We start from the raw sequence: 18,634 nt of genomic DNA on the forward strand, positions 1-18,634 counted from the left end.
GGCACTCAAAGGTCACAGGTTCCTGAGCTAAACCAGGGTGTAATCCCAATGTTAACAGTTAAAATAAGTCACAAAAAGCCATGTTCAAACACTGGTATTTGGTTCATGTGAGTAGAATAAGCTGCTGTTTGATACTCAAATGCTGCTTAGTACATTAGAGTGTTTTCAGTAGGTGGAAAACGAGTAATTCACTTATGAACATCCTTAACAGCAAATTCACATGCTAAAAAAATTAAATATATGTTGCAACGTTAAAAAAAAAGCCCAAGAACAAGCAAAAATGTACATGTATGAGAGGCAATAAAGGCTTAAAACCAAGGTTTGTGAATCTGTACAGTTAAATAACCAACAGAAGGTACAGGCAACAGTTAGACAAATGTAGTTGACTCGAATGGAAAAGGACCACAAAAGTAAGTAACACGGATCTGGTATTTACAGATCTGGTACTAAAACCCCCTAAACGTGGTAACAAAACCCACACATCCTACAATGTGGGCTCAGAATCTAACAGGTAAGCTTACAGGATGACATTCACACAAATTCCCTATTTCCAATTTGGCTCAGTCTTTGCCCAAAGCGAAACATTCCTTAAACATGGAATGGCTCCTGTCTCAAGATGCAGAAAAGAAATAAATAAAAGAGAATGGGAGAACTAGTTTTGGTCCTATCTAATTCCTGCTCTTCTCTTCAGAGATGCATAGGAGGATACTAAGGCCAAGTATCTTTGCCACAGTGTAAGGCCTTTGTTGGTGCCAAGCTCTGTGCGTCAGCAGGGCATTTAATGGGAAGCAGGCATGCAGAGTTAGAGAAGTGCTACTGGATTCCACCAAAGAGGTCTCAGGCTCCCAAATGATCTGGCAGTGCCTCACTGCTTCTCTGGTGATGTGTACAAGAAGTTACAGCAGATATAGAGTGGGAAGATCAGGAGTCTACTGTCCAAGTACATCACTACCTCCTCCTGCAAAGCAAACACAGGGGAACATGCGCAGTAAGCGGTGCTGTTGGAGGGAAGTACATCAAGAGGAAAATCAGACTGATAATAATATTCCATACGTTTTAATTACTACTTATTAAAAAGAAGATAAAAACATCACCCAAGACAGTAATTCACCTTCAGCAGATGTTTTACAATATTAACACTGATAAGATAGCCTCAACATGCTTATAACCCTCTGACCCAGTGCTGCACCAAAGATAAGAAGCGTACGAAATGGCTGAGCAAACTTTCCCTTCAAGCACACTGGAGACTTTTCTGCCACTATCAGTTTCCAGAGCTATAACCACTCAGGCAACCCACAGTAGTGTGTACTTTAAAGCAGGTTACAGATTGTTGGTAGGAAATGTTTGGTTTTACCCTAGAAACTGGGTTTGGGGTAGCAAAACTGTAAGTGCCATCCCCAGCGCAGGATAAAGCTTCAAGGAGAAGTTTTCTATGTACTCATGATCTATTTACCACTGATGAGGATTTAAGAGACTCTATGATCAAGTCTTTCACATCCCTTGCTAGATTCTGCTGTCACAGATGGGTATAAAAGGGCAAGTTCTCTTAAGAAAACTCTACTCCTCTCTGAGGCTGTCCTGCTTTCGGCTGGGATAGAGTTAATTCTCTTCCTAAAGTGCTGGGTTTTGGCTTTAGTCTTGAGAGTAATGCTGGCAGATCAGGCTCTCATTTTTTATAATAATAACTAATTAATTAATAAATGCCACTCTTGAACAATATCCACTCTTTTAACTCTTCAGCTTACAATACAAGAGTCTTCAAACGAACTCCAAATTCGCCTCTAAGTAAGCAGGAGTCTGATGGGCATATTATTCAGATGGGGAATCCCAGCAGTGTTGGAAGTCTGGGAAAGCAAGGAATTGCCCAGCAGAACACTACACTGGCAGCAGATAGCTTCAGCAGCAACATGGGACCATCATTATTATCCACACTAATGAAACCCATGCTATCCTAACTAGTTACACTTCACAACTCACCTTCCTATCCACTATCTATAAAAGGAACACCTGAAATTCCACATAAACAAGAAGAAGGACAGCTCTTCAAAAGCCTTGTTGACTTCTCAGCATTTTTGTCATGCCTTGGACTCCACAATCCAACAGCTCCAAAAGGCACAAACATACCTGGTCCTTCTCAAGGCTTAGGATCTGATACCCTGTTGTTATACTGCGAGTAACTCTCCCGGTGCTGTCAAAAGAGGCGAGACGTAACCTAGGGATGTTAACAACAGGTAAATTACTTCATCTCCCATAACTTAAGTTTTTCCAGCACCAAGAGTTTCTCCCAAGGAGACAGAATACCATTTTCAAACCTAACTAACTTGGAGGCAACAAAATTGCAAGCACAGATGGAAAACTTAGTTATGGGAAGACATTCTGGCATACACACAGGGTCTGCTTCTTGGCTACTGCTCACCTGAAGGCTATGCTTCTCCGAGGCTGCAGACTGACTGATCCACTGCATGGCTGACTCAGTGTATTCCGTTTAAAGGTGATGCAACTATTGGTGTAAGTAACAAGGAGGTCAAAGCCAAAGTTGAATCCAGTCCAGCGCCAGCAGTACTGGAGAAAAAAACCCAAACAAACAGTCTAAGTGCTGGCTACAACACAAATTATAAGCACCACTTCTCCCAAAAAGTCAGACTGGGGAATGGGATTCTCAGCTACAGAGATGTATGGTGGATTTGAGGATCCTTGCCAACACCTATTTGCCACGAGACATCTTGGTAGGCAAGCACTCAGGTTAGTGGCCAAACCTCACAGACAGATGACTACATGAGACAGCATCAGCAACCTTCCAAACATGCAGAAATATGTTCAACAAAAGGGGTCTAAATTACTTCTGCATCCTGGTAACTGGTGCTGCACCCCCAAGCACAAACACAGCTTGGGGAAGACTGGATGGAGCAGCCTGAGAAGGACTTGGGGGTGTTGGGTGAGGAGAAGCTCCCCATGACCCGGCTTCAGTGTGTGCTTGAGCCCAGAACCCCCCCGTGTGCTGGGTGCACCCCCAGAGCGTGAGCAGCAGCTCAGGGAGGGGATCCTGCCCCTCTGCTGTGCTCTGGGGAGACCCCCCCTGCAGCCCTGGTCCAGCTCTGGGGAACAGCACAAGAGGGACGTGGAGCTGCTGGAGCGAGGCCAGAGGAGGCCCCGGAGCTGCTGCGAGGGCTGGAGCAGCTCTGCTCTGGAGCCAGGCTGAGAGAGCTGGGCTGGGGCAGCTGGAGAAGAGAAGGCTCCTGAAGGGGACACCTTAGAGCAGCTCCAGTGTCTGAAGGGGCTCCAGGAAACCTGGAGAGGGGCCTGGGACAAGGGCCTGTGTCCCTGCCTGTGGCAGGGGTTGGAATTGGATGAGCTTTAAGGTCCCTTCCAACCCAAACCAAACTGGGATTCTGTGATTTCTGAGTAGCACTCAATTACAGGTCTTATTCACGCCTAAAGCACTCCTTGGAGTACAAAATCCTTAGGTTAAGCCACTTCAGTGGGGAAAATACTGTTGTTTCCCAGGCCCTGTCACCTAAAGCCACATATATATGGATATGGAACACAGAGGGCTTCTGGCTGTGACTATGATGCATTTTATCTAGAAATCTTCATTTTCCAGTTAAAAACATCTTTTTCATCAGGGATCAGAGCTATATTTTACCTCCGTGTATTTTACAAGTCTCAAAGGACAAGTCAGGGCTCCATTCCCTCCTTTCACACACTAAAGCTTTTTCCAAACATGGCCTTGCTTGCAGCCTAAGAGCACAATTAAAACACTAACTCCTTATTCATCCCAAAGACAGCAAAGTGCTTTCATCCTTTTAGGGAGAACATAATCATTTCGTTAACGTACCATCTCCACCACATCTTTTTGATGCAGTTTGACAATTAAGACCAACATGTTTTGAAAATACCCAACATGTCCAAGACACGCCAGTGATGCTCAGTTAGCCACGTGCCACACTTACATCACCATCCTCAGCAAGCTTTCGACCACACCTCATGCTGCTTCCTTCCAGCTCCTCTTTATCTATTTCTTGAGGCCTACAAAAAGCAAAGTGCATCTTTAAAGACACCTGAACAGCTTTTGGATGGTATTTCAACGTGGAAAAAGAGGAAGAGACCTGAGTAAATTGGGCTGACCACACAACTGACCCTTCTTTGAGCAGAGGCAACCATTCAGGATCCCTTCCAAGCCAAAATGTCCCATGAACATCCAATTGCTTTACAAAACTGCCCTATAAATCAGGTTGTGACACCTCAGGTAGAATCATAGAACAGTTTGGGTTGGAAGAGACCTTCAAAGCTCATCTAGTCCAACCCCCTGCAATGAGCAGGGACATCTTCAACTAGATCAGGGTGCCCAGAGCCACATCCAGCCTGGCCTGGAATGTCTCCAGGGATGGGGCATCCACCACCTCTCTGGGCAGCCTGTGCCGGTGTTTTACCACCCTCGTTGTAAAGAATGTCTTCCTCACATCCAGCCTGAATCTCCCTCTTTTAGTTTAAAACCACCACCCTGCAACAGACCCTGATAAAGCCTCTCCCCATCTTTCTTATAGGCCCCTTTTAAGCACTGAAAGGCCACAATAAGGTTTCCCTGGAGTCTTCCTCTCCATGCTGAACAACCCCAACTCTCAGCTGTGAGAGGCAGGAGTTTCACAGAAGAGCCTTTCCAGATAAGAAAATAACAGCTGTTGCAATGAAATCCATTATCCAATCCTTCTAAAAAAGACAAGAAAACATCCCCCAAACCCTAAACTAAGTCCTTTTTAAACACAGTAGGTGCAGTTTGCACCTAGTAGTTACGAGGTGCAAACATAAGAGTGCTCCTGCTAAGGAACTGCTGCAGGACTCTGCAGAACAGCAGCATGAAGCAGTGCCCAAAGAGACACCATAAGACTTCTCAAGTGTCTGGTTATGCAACTTGTCTAAAACAAGTTTACACACAAGGATCACAAAGTGCCACAAGCCTCTTGGTTCTGTCATCCTCTATCAATGTGAACTTGTTTCACCCAAGTTGCCAGCGGCATTTCAACGTGTAGTAAAGCCTTGCAAGCCAGTGTAAGTCAACTCAGTCCCAGTGTTCAGAGGTATGTTGCTCACTTCACTTGAGACAGGATTACATCAGTAACCAAATAAGCAACTACTGCCAGAAAGTCTTCATGTTACACTGAGGACAAACACTTCCATTGAGTATTATAAATCACAACGAAAGGCAACATCCCCCCACACAAGGTAAATGACAAACCTGCAGTATCAAACAATACACTTCAAGCTATATAAGCAAGAAGGAGCAGCAGCTCTTCTCTTCCTGCTGTACACACACCACACTTGTGGCTACAGCTTTTACAAACAAATTCAGCCTGGAGTCTTCTCGCCCCCTGTTTCTGTACCAACCAATCCTGGAAGATGAAGGATTTCATGAAGTTAAGCAAATCAGCTAATCATGCTAACCAAATTCATCCCCAAGCCTCCTGTGTGCTCCTTCCACATCTTCTAGCTGAACTGGTTATGTAGCCAACCTAAATGCAGCAATGGTGATAGAAGATTTATTTCTGTTTAGTCACACCTCTCACAAACATCAGTACATAATGCTCCGACATCAGTATTCCCCTCTCTCAATCCCTTGAGAAGCCTCAGAAGATGCAGGATTTCCAGCTCTAATCACTTCCACTTGCCTACTATATGCTTAGTGAACAGGCAAGTTATTCTATTTCATTCTAAACACTGCCAAAATGACTATTAAGAGTAGAAAATCCAGTTATGGACTTGAAAGATCTGTCTGGCATCTGGTACAGATGTTTAGTTATGAAAAAAGATAGACCCACTTTAGCACATCAAGAAAACCTTGAGCAGCTGCAACTCAAAGCCAAAACCTCCAGTATTACACTAAAAACTTCTCAAATTCTGAAGAGATATAAAATATTTAGTCCTTTTAAACACAAACTTCAGGAAGTAGAAGAGAAACATTTGCTTTTCCTCTCTGAAGTTATCAAAAGAGGAACTCACGTTGCTCATTTCAAAGCAATGTGATTTCCTAGAATAAGCAGGTTCAATGATGCTGTTCACCAGGGTGGGAGATGAGAACAGAGCTTACTCTGGCTTGCTGGGAGCCAGACTTCATGTTTTGCTCAGCTTACCAAGTCTGCATCCTTATCTCTAAGGGGAAGAATGTGTTAAGATAACCAACACAGGCAGTAAATGCAAGAGAAAGGGCTGCACATCTGGGTAACAGGATGGTCTAATAAAACCTGATATCTTTTCTTTCAGCCACAGGTTGGTGAGATGTCCAAAATACTTGCTTTAATACAGTGGAACAGTTCAAGCCTTCCCTTCTAAGAAACAAGTTGGGAACCAGCAGCATCTCGCTGCAGGGTGGCACTGCAGCTTGCCAGCAGAAGAGAGAAGTGATCTCAGGACTTCAAATAACATGAGTGGTAAGACACTGCATGCTATGGACGAGCAACACCAGAGCTGAGCTGCACACAGGTACAGGAAAGTGCTCCACACACACGTGCCTGGACTCCCACCACCTCCTGTGCAGCCACAGGGAACACCATGTCCCAAGACAATCCATTATCAACTGTTAAACAAACAGTAACCTGGATGTCACCTTGAACCATGTTAAGTTTGCAAACTACTGAAGTCAGAAGCAAAGACATATCGAGAAGAAACACTACATCCCACCCACTTCTTACCATTGCTGTTGAAGAAAGCCCCTAACAATGAATGCCAGAATAAGAGGTTTGGGCAAACACAGTCTATTGTTAAGTAAAACTTTCTCTGACTGATATTTTCAGATTTAGCTGTCTTAAAAGTAAAGAAAATCCCATACTGCAAAAGAGAAAACTGGACAAGGGAACCCAATTTTGATGACTATGCTAATACTTCCATGCTAACTGTGGTTCCCATAAGAGCTGGAAGTAACACACAATGTCCAATTGCCTACTGCTAAATCCATCAACAATAGCACTACAAGAAAAGTCTGCCCAAGAAAACAGTAGTATCAGAAACAAGCTGTGACCACCCGACATGGATCTTTAGGAGCTGGAAGGGTGATACTCCTTTTCTGGACCCTCACTACAAGAGAGATACTGAGGTGCTGGAGCAGGTCCAGAGAAGGGCAACTTGCCACATGAGTGGCAGCCTGGAGAAGAGAAGGCTCCTGAAGGGGACACCTTAGAGCAGCTCCAGTGCCTAAAGGTGCTCCAGGAAACCTGGAGTGGGGCTTGGACAAGGGATGTAGGGACAGGACAAGGGGAATGGCTTGAACCTGCCAGGGGGGAGATTGAGATGAGCTCTGAGGCAGAAGCTCTTCCCTGTGAGGGTGCTGAGGCGCTGGCACAGGGTGCCCAGAGAAGCTGTGGCTGCCCCATCCCTGGCAGTGTTCAAGGCCAGCTTGGGCGGGGAGCACCCTCCTCTAGTGGAATGTGTCCCTGCCTGTGGCAGGGGTTGGAGCTGGAGGAGCTTTAAGGTCCTTTCCAGCCCAAACTAGTCTGGGATTCTGTGACCTTCAGAGCAGCAAATGCTGGGCTAACAGAACTGGCAGAAAATAAAGACGTTGGTTTATTGCTTTTTGAGAGGTAACAAACATTTTGCAGCTTCCTGACCTGAGGTTTGTCCTCCACAAAGCACACTAAGAACTAGGAGAGAAGACAAAGGCAGGAAACATTTCCCCAGTTGCACCTTGCCATAGTTTCGGTGTTTTGTAAGAGATCACGGGACCTGGCTCAAGGCACAGAAGTGAAGCAGAAGGAAGGCAAACAGTTTGTGATGACATGCACACATGTAACATACTGAATCACCATGCCTTGCTGCCCAAGCCACCACCAGCAACCCCTGTACAGGTTCACATTACACACACAGACACCATCAGGGTGTTACACAAAGCACAGCTCCATGCACATCTGTGAAAGGGCACAGAAACGATGCATGTGTGCTGACAGCTGCCATGGAACTTCCTCAATGGCACTGCAATGCCACCATGGAGTTTTCCTCAATGGCACTGCAATGCCACCATGGAGTTTTCCTCAATAGCAATGCAACGCCACCATGGAGTTTTCCTCAATGGCACCGCAATGCCACCATGGAGTTTTCCTCAATGGCACTGCAATGCCACCATGGATTTTCCTCAATGGCAATGCAATGCCACCATGGAATTCTTCTCAATGGCAATGCAATGCCACCATGGAATTCTTCTCAATGGCAATGCAATGCCACCATGGTAAAACACGTGGCTTAGGAAGGAGGAAAGATGGGATATAAAATAGGAGGATTATAGAGAGAGCAGCATCTTAGCAGTGGAGAAGGATGCAGTGCCTAGAAAAAGCTGGAGGCACTGACAGTGGAGGGTGGTATCAAACTTAATCAGTGGCTGGGGGAAAGGCTGTGATATTAGAAGGGAACAAGGCAAACAGGTGCCAGGGGTGCCAAACCCTGCTGGGTGCTGGGCCCTCGCTCGCTGCTTGAGAGGCTGTGATGGGAGAGGCAGAACAAAGTTAGTTTGGAGTTATCCTTGCCTAAATCAAAAATGACACATTGCTTCCTACACCAATACAGTTACATTGCACCACAACCTCTTGTCCACCTAGCCCAGGGAGGAAGGAAGCAAGACAGATGAGGCTTCTTCTCTGTCTGCAGTACTTCTCCTAAAGTCATCCTTAATATGGAAGGCTAAAGTACTGCTTCACAGCCTTGACACGTATTTCAGGGCAAAGTAGCAGTGAAAAGCATTAAGCAACATAAAAGAAAATAGAGAAGATCCCTCCCAGCATTACACAAGTTTTCTAGAGATCTGCTGTTGAAAGGAAAGGAGATGAGCCAGCCCAAGGGAACAGACAGCTCCGCAGAGAGCAACAGAGTTTAAAACCACTGAAGTCTCCTCTCCCTGTTTCTTCTTAAACTCCAGAAGTTAAGCATGTCAGGTTTTATATGAGAGGAAGGTTTCTAATTTAAGAAAGTAATAAAGGAAAGCCTGTAATATACCTACCCAATATCATTCTCTTGTTCTACTCTGAGCATGGCAAACCACAGCTGTTTGTAAACAGGGGACAGCCATTCTAAAATTAAAAACAATAACAGAATGAATAAGCTGGGTGTTGTCTCTGGAGCTGGGAATGGGACATTCATAAACAGTTAAATGGAGAAATAAAATTACATTGAAACAATAAGGTTACACTCATTAACCAGTGCAAACCCACCACCTGGTAACACATTTGTGTTACTGGTATGAGGCTCAAGAAGGCTCGGTGCTGGGTCCTGCACTTGGGTCACAACAGCCCCCTGCAGCGTTCCAGGCTTGGGGAAGAGCAGCTGGAAACTGCTCATGGAAGGACCTGGGGGTGCTGATTGATGGAGCTGAACAGGAGCAGCTTGTGCCCAGGCAGCCAAGAAGCCCCCAGCATCCTGGCCTGGCTCAGCACCAGTGTGGCAGCAGGGCCAGGGCAGGGACTGTCCCCCTGCGCTGGGCACTGGGGAGGCTACACCTCGAACCCTGTGTCAGTTCTGGGCCCCTCACTGCAAGAGAGACATTGAGGTGCTGGAGTGGGGCCAGAGAAGGGCACCGGAGCTGGAGCAGGGCCTGGAGCACAAGTGTGATGGGGAAGGGCTGAGGGACCTGGGGGGTTTAGTGTGGAGAAGAGAAGGCTCAGGGGGGACCTGATCGCTCTCTGCAACTGCCTGACAGGAGGATGGAGCCAGGAGGGGGCTGGTCTCTGCTCCCAAGGAACCGTGTAGCTGAGGCCCCAGTGCCACGGGATTAGTGGTGGCCTTGGCAGTGCTGGGGAATGGCTGAACTGGGTGATCTTAAAAGGTCTTTTCCAGCCTGGCTGAGCCTATGACCCTGTGATTCTATGATAAAAAATACAAACAGCTACCACTAAATAACTCAGCACTGTATTGATCTGATCAAGCATTCACGATTGCCAGAAGTGATGCAGCTCAACACATCTTGGTGAGCAAAGTGCTGTTAAGCCAAGGAGCTTGTTAAAAGCCCTTGGGAAAAGATGCTGTTTTCTGAGTCCTCAGCAGAATTCTGCACAAGTTAAACGAGAAGAAAACAGAATCAATGGGAAAGGAAACAGTGACTTATCACGGATACGGCAGAAACAAACAGAAATTGTCTCCTACCAGGAATAAACATAAATCACATCTTCCTCTGACAGCACTATAAAGATTTTATCGACCGTATTAATTTAACAGTTGCAACCAAGAGATAAAGCAGAACAAAACCTCACAGCTTCAAGTCAGTTACACAAAAGGGATGACAGGCAACGAAAAGCACAGCAAGTTCTTCTTGGTCAAGCTAACAAACAGGGGCAAGTATGCAAGGTCATGGTCCAGAACAAACTCTATGGAGGAAAGGATGAAAGGGACAGTGAGAACCACAGTTCCCATGAAAACAAGAGGTTGATGAATATGGTAGAAGGGAGAAGAAGTGAGATTGTCGTAGAAGTTCCAGATGCAAACTTGCACGACTAACTTCTAGAGCTAAGATTCAGACTACTGTGATAGGACCAAAATGGGAATTAACCAAAGCAAAAGTATAAAAACGAATTAAGGAAAACTACACAGGTAAAGAACAGAGAATGGAGATAAAGCATCTTCTCTATCTCTATATATGTATCTATTTCATGCATCATATGTCAACTGTTAATTTGCAAACATTAAGAGAGAAAATACTGCTTATCAGGAAATGTTCAGAAGTTACCAAGTGAAACAGAACAACACACACTTGGCTTTCAGACAGACACATTCTGTGTTTGTCTCTTACATCTTTCCTATTCAAACAAGAACACTCAATACAGTACTTCAGTTGCCTCCTGCAGGTCCTGTGTACATACAAGATATAAAAGATATGAATAATCACACCATTTCTTTCAACTATTCAGCATGATTTCCCCCTCAACAGTGGCTGCTGGCAGCCAGTAACCTCTCTGAAAGTGCAATGCCAGTATTTGTCTAAACCTTCTCCTAAATGATGAGTAAAAGCTCCTGATCTTAACACAACTTTTGGTTAGAAACTGGTATCAATAGATTACAAGGGTTATCAAGGGTTAAACTCTAACAGTGCTTCAGCAACACTAAGAAGAGCCTGCCCGTCAATCCTGATAAGCCAGAACAGCAGCAGCATTAAGAGAAGGAAATCAAGTGCAGTATTGGCAAATTTCTAGTTCGCAACATCTTATTCACACGGTGACAAAGTCACTTCACAAGGAAACAACCCACAATTCTCCTGTGTCATCAATAAATTAGGATCTACAAGAGTCGTTCCCACCAAGTTATCTGCTGGTTTATTACAGAATGAAGATGCATTTGCACTCTGATTATGATCCGTACCAATATCCATCTTAAGTAAGGTGGATTATATTTACTTTATACATCACTTAAGCATATAAAATAACACATATCAAAAATCAGATGTGTTCTGGAGGGATTTTTAGGCATCATCTAAAATGTTATCGCTTGCTCGAGGTCAAAACCTGCTCCTCCTACTGGCAGTAACGGGGCAGGCTGCTCGCACAGGCTGCACCCGGCCTGGACGCAGCGTCTCTAATGCTCGGCCTCCACCTGCTGTTCAGAGAACGCATTTCAATAGACATTTTGAGCACAGAATAACCCAGTTCCTTTGTACTTTTACTAGTGCAAAAGAGCCTCTTCTCCATCCGTTAAGGTATTAATTTAAATCAGAACAGGGAGCAGGGAAAACCAGGACATTTCAGTAGCAGAAACTGTTCACCGTCACTCAAGAGACAGATTTCTAGTGAGGAAAGGATCCTACCCCCATCCTCAAGAGCTGTAATTCAGCTTCAAAGTGTGAGAAAGAGCTGCGCCTGGTTATTCAGACATTCATCTACAAAGAGCAACTCAACCATTATTTCTAGCAGAGACAGGACGCAGCAGTACAAGAAAGGCAAATTTGTGATGCTCACTATGTTATCTTAATGGGAAGGGAAGTGTTTTAACAGCATCTGACCACTTGAGCAGGCTTCACAAGCGATACCCTAACCAGTCTGCTTTGGCTTTGTATCATCACTGTGTTGCCATCATGGCAGCATGAAGGAAAAAGCCAGTATGAGATGAAGAAAAATCATTTTCATTTTGCAAGGAGACAGCAGTGGAACTCAAAGACAGGTTAAATATGGCCAAAGTGACACCCTAAGGCTACAACTATGGACAAGAAGACAGATGTCAAGAACTTACAAAGACTGAAACAGCCAATAGAAGTAGTCTTAATTGACATTTGGGAATTAAACCTATAAAGAGACATCACTGAGACACAGGTGAATGGACAGTTACAGAGCAGCCAGATGTGATAAAAGCAAATCAAAGTACATGAGAGCCAGGAAAAAAACCTACCAGAGTTAAGATGCAAAGTTCAGTGCTAAGATTCAGCTACGATACAGGAACACTGAACAGAGTGAAATACGGAGCAAGGATAACAGAAGCCGTATTTAAAGGCAGAGCATGAGAAGTCCAAACCCTGTTACAAGCTATCTCTGGGGAGTGGAGGAAAAACCTCAAACCCACAGAAACCCCAAAACAGAAAGAGAAAAAGAAAAAAGGGCAGGTTCCCATGGTAAGAGACATGAATGATAGAGGGAAAACATGTTCAAGTGAGAGCCCAACCTCATAACTCATTTCCACACTTCATCATCTCATCTCAGCTGGACTTACACAGCTTCTGAGCAAAGAACAAAGCTGATCTGTGAACTCAGACTTCAGCATCCAGCTGAGAATGGGGCCTTTTATTGTTCAGTGATAATGTGATGTTAATAACAGTAATCTATAACAACAGAGTGAAATGCCATTCATAGGCTTCAAAAAGCAACAGGATCTAGAATGAGGATGTATTTTAGACAAGTCTAAATGGAAATCAAAGGACAAGAGCAGCATCTAAACTATCCTATCCCCACCAAATCATCCTAGATATCTGTTACTAAATAACACTTGTCTTTGAAGATGGGAAAAGAGTTCATAGCATCTTGTGCTTTGGTTTTCTGGAAAAGACACAAAACTTCATCAGCTGAGTAGAATTACAGAATCCTTTAAGTTGGAAAACAGCTTTAAGCTCATCAAGTCCAACTGTTTCCCAGCACTGCCAAGGCCACCACTAACCCCTGGCACTGAGGCCTCGGCTACCCGGGCTGTGAACACTTGCAGGGACGGTGACTCCAGCCCTGCCCTGGGCAGCCTGTTCCAATGCCTGAGCACCCTCTGGGCAAGGAATTGTTCCTCAGCTCCAGCTAAACCTGCCCTGGGGCAGCTTGAGGCCATTTCCTCTTGAGCCGTCCCTTCTTCCTTGGGAGCAGAGAGTGATAAGGTCCCCCCTGAGCCTTCTCTTCTCCACACTAAACCCCCCAGGTCCCTCAGCCCTTCCCCATCACACTTGTGCTCCAGGCGCTACAGCAGCTCCATTGCCCTTCCCTGGCCCCGCTCCAGCACCTCAATGTCTCTCTTGCAGTGAGGGGCCCAGAACAGACACAGGATTCAAGGTGTGGCCTCATCAATGCCAAATATTCACTCACCTGAGGGTATGAGGGAATCTCTCTCAAGAATTCTGGCCGATGCCAAGTCACTGATGATATGCTGTAACCTCAAGTGTGTGAACACCGACAGGAACCGATTCCCATCTTCTGATTCCAGGAATGCAATGTCACTGTCAAAATCTGCAAGAGACAACACCTGTATTACAATTTGCTTTCCTAAGTATTTTTTCCAGACCCTATTTGTATTTGAGATTTGAGTTTCAAGCTATTGATCAGAGAAAGTTATTATGGGCAGGCAAACCACCTTCTGCAGCTGAAATTCTGAAACCCCTTGCATCCAAATCCTTTCAGCAGAAGTGTTAAAGCAAACTTTTCCCTTTTTGAATTGCAGTAGTGCCTTCTAGAGGCAACAAAAGGTTAACCTAATGGAACAACCGCAAGAGCAACAGAGCAAAACCAGTGACCATCTCTGCTCACGTAAAAACAAGTGGGCAAAGCAGTGAAAAACCTGTTGCTGTTGAGAACCTGATGCTGGGCAGTGCTGGCAGAGACAAGCTTTCCCAGAGAGAACAGAGAAAGTCTGCAAGTGGAGGAAGACTTCTTTCACTCCTAACCCACACCTTCCCCAATCCAAGGCCATGGCAATTACTCCTACCTTTCTTGCGCTCTGCAAACCAGGCATCAGCTTCGCTTAAGAGATGCTTCAAAGACCCATTCCATGAAGGCACGAGCTGAAGGAACATCCACTAGGTAAAATAAACAGCCTCCAGTGAGTGAACTGAAGTTGTCAAGTAAGGAACACGTGTGGTATTAAAGGGACATTTTCACAATGGATTCATTCCTCCAAAGCTTCTGACACTTTGCACAGTACCTTTTTGAGCGTGGTGTACACATCCATTTCCACTTGCATTACAAAGAGGTTTGAAGAGCTGATCAGCTGTTTCATGAGGTTTATGCTGAAAACAAGCAAATCAGATCATAAGAGTTCTGTGAGACAATCTAGGCAAACCCAAGCAAGCAAGCTAGGTGACAAGCAATCATCAACAGCCTAGGAAGTTATTTGTAGTGAGCTATATACTTTGGAAGGAATTGTACTTCATCACTGGAAGTTAACTGCAGCCTCAATACCTGATTCCTTTGAAGAGTTCCACACTCTGGTGAGTCATCACATTATTCAAGAGCCACTCAAGGCACCTACATTAGAAAGAAGGAGTTAGGACCTGCATTTTTAATTACATAAGTCAACATGCCTGCAATAGTTGCTCAGGCTCACACAGCCTGGTTACGTACCACGTAATCCCCAGACAGGAGGGCATAAAAATATGACAAACTATTTTAAACCCATGAAGTTTACCATAAATTCTTCCAACATTTTCTGAAACTCTCAAAGTTGCATTTAATTTCTCTCAGGGTAGAGAGAAAGTTAAATTCAAAGTACTAATAATGACACAAAAAGCTCTGAGAACACAGTAATTCACAACAGAAGGAAGCAGTTAGCACTGACCTCAGCATTCTGCTCCCCAGTGTCTAATTATCCACCCTATTTAAATAAAGCTAAGCTTAGGTTCTGCATGTTAAAGCAGCTTCGTGATAGAACAGTCAATGATCAGAAGCATTATTTCATTGTTACACTGAAGCCTAACAGACTTCAGTAATTCATTCAGTCACAGCAAAAGCCAACCCATCTCTGCTCATCTACAGCAATTTTAAGGTGAATGATTCTAGTAGAAACCTGAAAACCAAATAGGACAAGCAAAGCCCAAGTCAGATAGCTTTAAACCAATAACAATTAACTTGGGTGTTATCCTACTGATTGTAAATTCACACTTTTACATAGCAATGGACAAAGCAGCTTGGAGAAATCAATTCTTACTTTTTCTTCACAGACTCTAACCCGTACGTCTCCGCTGCCTTATAATAACCACACACAGTTTTGGCATTAATGGTTTCCTTCATTGTTTCACCACATTGCTGGATTAAGCCATCCTGTGGGGAGGAAAAACAACCCAAAGTTTTCATTTCCCAACAGGAAGTGTCAAAGCTTGTGCAGTTCATACAGATTTTCATGCCTGAACAGTTACCAAAGTCACACACAACCACAGGGACCAATAGCCAAAATATGAAGCCAACATTCCTCAGAAATAGAGGTTTTTCCTCAAGAATACATCATGTGAAAGACAAGCTTAATGAACACCTTCAGGGTAGAACAAATGAGCTGTTAAAACACGTTTTAATCTACTAGATACGATTCCCAAAGCAGCACTTAATATTACAACAGGATCTTTGTCACAGTATTTTTCAACCAAACCACTGCATTATGTTTGGGGTTTTGGTCTGAAAAGATGATTCATTTCTCTGGGTGAAGAAGTACACACGTGCAAGTGTATTATCGACTGTTTATCTGAAAAACAAGCATTAAAATGTTGCATATTTATTACTTACCAGCTGCAGCATGCAGGCTGCTGCTGAAACTGCAACCACTTGACTGGGTTTTATTAGCACTTCATCTCTGTACAGGGAGCCAAAAGCCACCTGTAGAGCTGAAAAGAGTACAAGCATCAAACAAAGGCAGGACATCGAGCACAGGTAACTGAAAGAATCCTTAAATGTAACCAGACCACTTGTGTGCACACGTTCTCTACAGTCTTATTTGCTCTGGATATCAAGCCAGCTACAAGTTTCTCTGCAATTCCTCTTAGAAACACTCCTTCCTTGCTCCATGGTGATTGGAACCACAGCAAAACACTCTGTCAACTCACCCCAGTTGAGCTTTTCAAGACCAGACAGAGGAAGATGGGATTTACCCTCAAACGTGGGTCTCCACGAGAGCAGATCTCGAGAGTGCTGATGCCAAAACAACAGCACAAGTGGTTGCAACTCAGAGGCACAAAACTGAATTCAACTCTCCTGGTGACTCCAGTTAAGCTCAAACCTGAATGAGCACAGCACTCACCCTCTCAGGTTTGAAAACTATTCTTAAAACATAAAGTATGTATTTGCAGCTATTTTTTGTCAGGTTCACCTTAACCTCTACCTTCAGGGTTTTCTTCGAATAAAAGGTTCCCACTCACCTTCTACATCAATATTTTGGTCGGGAATCTCCAACTCTATGGTGTTCATGCTGGATTCTTTCCAAGATCCACTGAACATGCTGGAAAAGTAGCCTGACTATGAGGGAAGATGAGAGAAGAACTCAAATAAGGGATTTCATTCCAATTAAAGCTGTAGAAAGCAGCTCATGGAATGAAAAATCATTAATATTTAACTTTATGCAGATCAAAAGTGCATTAAGGGAACTTTTCACAAGCTCCAACATTTTGACATACTTGAGAAAGGGGGAATTGTATTTGCTCTGTTTCTGAAACATGCATAGAAAATCTGGACACCATGTCTGTAATCACAGTAAGTAAAGAGCTTGAAAAGGCCAGTAAAGCCACATAAGCTCTTTTCCTTCAAATCACACCATCATTAGGGATATAATTAGTCCATGAACTAAGTCCTTAATGTTACTCGTGGACAACAAATCCTGCAGGCATTAGGGAATGCCCGTTTGGGTGTTGGGGGTAGAAAGAAAAAGCAGGCAAGACATATAAAGTAAAGTACAAGGTTGTAGTCTCATACCAAGGACACACACACATGCACCACTGATGTAAAGGGACCTTTTATTCTAAAGTGTAAGGCATATAAAATTAGGATTTGATAGGTTTCCAAGCAAATGTCCCACTAGGAGTCATGGTTCTCCTTCTCAGCAGCAGATGTGCCCATTAGGAGATGCTATCACTCACCAAACTTCACCTGAGAGATCAATGAAGCCTGTTTGTACAGCACCATCTCCCCTGACCTCTTGCCTCAGCATTTCAGCTCAGGGTAGCAAGTCACATGAAACCCAGCTTTGATTTATTTGATGATGTGAATATTTCTATACCTTCAGCATATCCCCTACCTATGATGCCACACAAACCTACTCTCAAAGCCAGGACCTTATTCATCTTACCGGTCCTCATGGGGCTACATTAAGCTAACCTACCTTAGCTTTGCCACGTAGATCAACTCCTCAGTTTCATGAGGAATGATCATTTTAGCAAACAGCATCAGAAAAAGGAGTTCCTCCATTTCTCAGATCTGCCATCAACAGGTAGAGCAGCACGTTACTGGCATTTAGCAAACTCAATGCAGTAACTTGAGAGATGAGGGAAACAGAAACATTCAGACCAAGACAGGAAGAGTCATTTCATCAAGGGTAAGTTACAGAGAGAGTTACTTAACCTTCAAAACCATTTCAGCTATAGTTATTCCAATGACAGAGCACAAGTGGAAACAGAAACCTGACTTACTTTGTGCTGCACAAGGCAAGGTTGACTGTCCAACCCACTGATGTCCTCCCTTTGTGAGGGAGAGGCAAAATCACAATTAAAGCCAATTAAAGCCACCTAAAGCTGTGTCTGCCAGCTGTCCCCTGGTCAAACACTGTTCTATCCAGAGCTGGATGCCCCTGCTCAGCCTTTGGCTACACACAAATGCCTTTCCTGCCCTTTCAAAAGTTCTAACACAGGTGAAATCAGAGAATCATGGAATCAACCACGTTGGAAAAGAGCTTTAAGCTCATCAAGTCCAACCATTCCCCAGCAGTGCCAAGGCCACCACTAACCCAGGGCACTGAGGGTCTTGTCTACAAGGTTTGGGAACACTCACAGGGCCGGTGACTCCAGCCCTGCCCTGGGCAGCCTGTTCCAATGCCTGAGCACCCTCTGGGCAAGGAATTGTTCCTCAGCTCCAGCTAAACCTGCCCTGGGGCAGCTTGAGGCCGGTTCCTCTCATCTATCACTTGTTGCTGGGGAGCAGACACTGACCCACCTCATTACAACTCCCTTTCGGGTAATAGATAATAAAAAATACAAGGGAAGAAGAGTATCTCAGGTCAACCTAACATCGTTCTACTAAACACAGCTGACCTGGCACAGATAAATCTTATGCAGGTTCCACTCCTCTCCCAGGGCACAGATCTTGACATCGCTGTTCTCCCCGTTCAGAAACAGAGTCAGGTAAATGTACTCGGACGTGCTTTTGAACTTCTTCCTAGACGAAAAGCAGAGGCGCAGAAGCAACACTAAGCACAGAGCACCCCACAGGGTGTTTCTCCTCCGCCCCAGGCACCGCCCGCC

At 44.5% G+C, this 18,634-nt stretch overlaps 1 protein-coding gene across 1 annotated transcript; it reads right to left on the minus strand.

Moving 5' to 3' along the window:
- Positions 1-865: 865 nt before the first annotated feature.
- GMCL1 (germ cell-less, spermatogenesis associated 1) lies at positions 866-18,548 on the minus strand (the record flags this gene model as incomplete). Its single annotated transcript, XM_010020290.1, has 13 exons — positions 866-958; positions 2,125-2,212; positions 2,417-2,562; positions 3,951-4,026; positions 8,975-9,044; positions 13,512-13,652; positions 14,128-14,218; positions 14,344-14,428; positions 14,601-14,666; positions 15,346-15,458; positions 15,915-16,012; positions 16,544-16,640; positions 18,425-18,548. Coding segments are annotated over 13 exons (1,288 nt in total), but the record flags the coding sequence as incomplete, so codon positions are not given.
- Positions 18,549-18,634: the final 86 nt, after the last annotated feature.

Source organism: Nestor notabilis, unplaced genomic scaffold, assembly GCF_000696875.1.
Source record: "Nestor notabilis isolate BGI_N333 unplaced genomic scaffold, ASM69687v1 scaffold688, whole genome shotgun sequence".
Lineage (NCBI taxonomy): Eukaryota > Metazoa > Chordata > Aves > Psittaciformes > Psittacidae > Nestor > Nestor notabilis.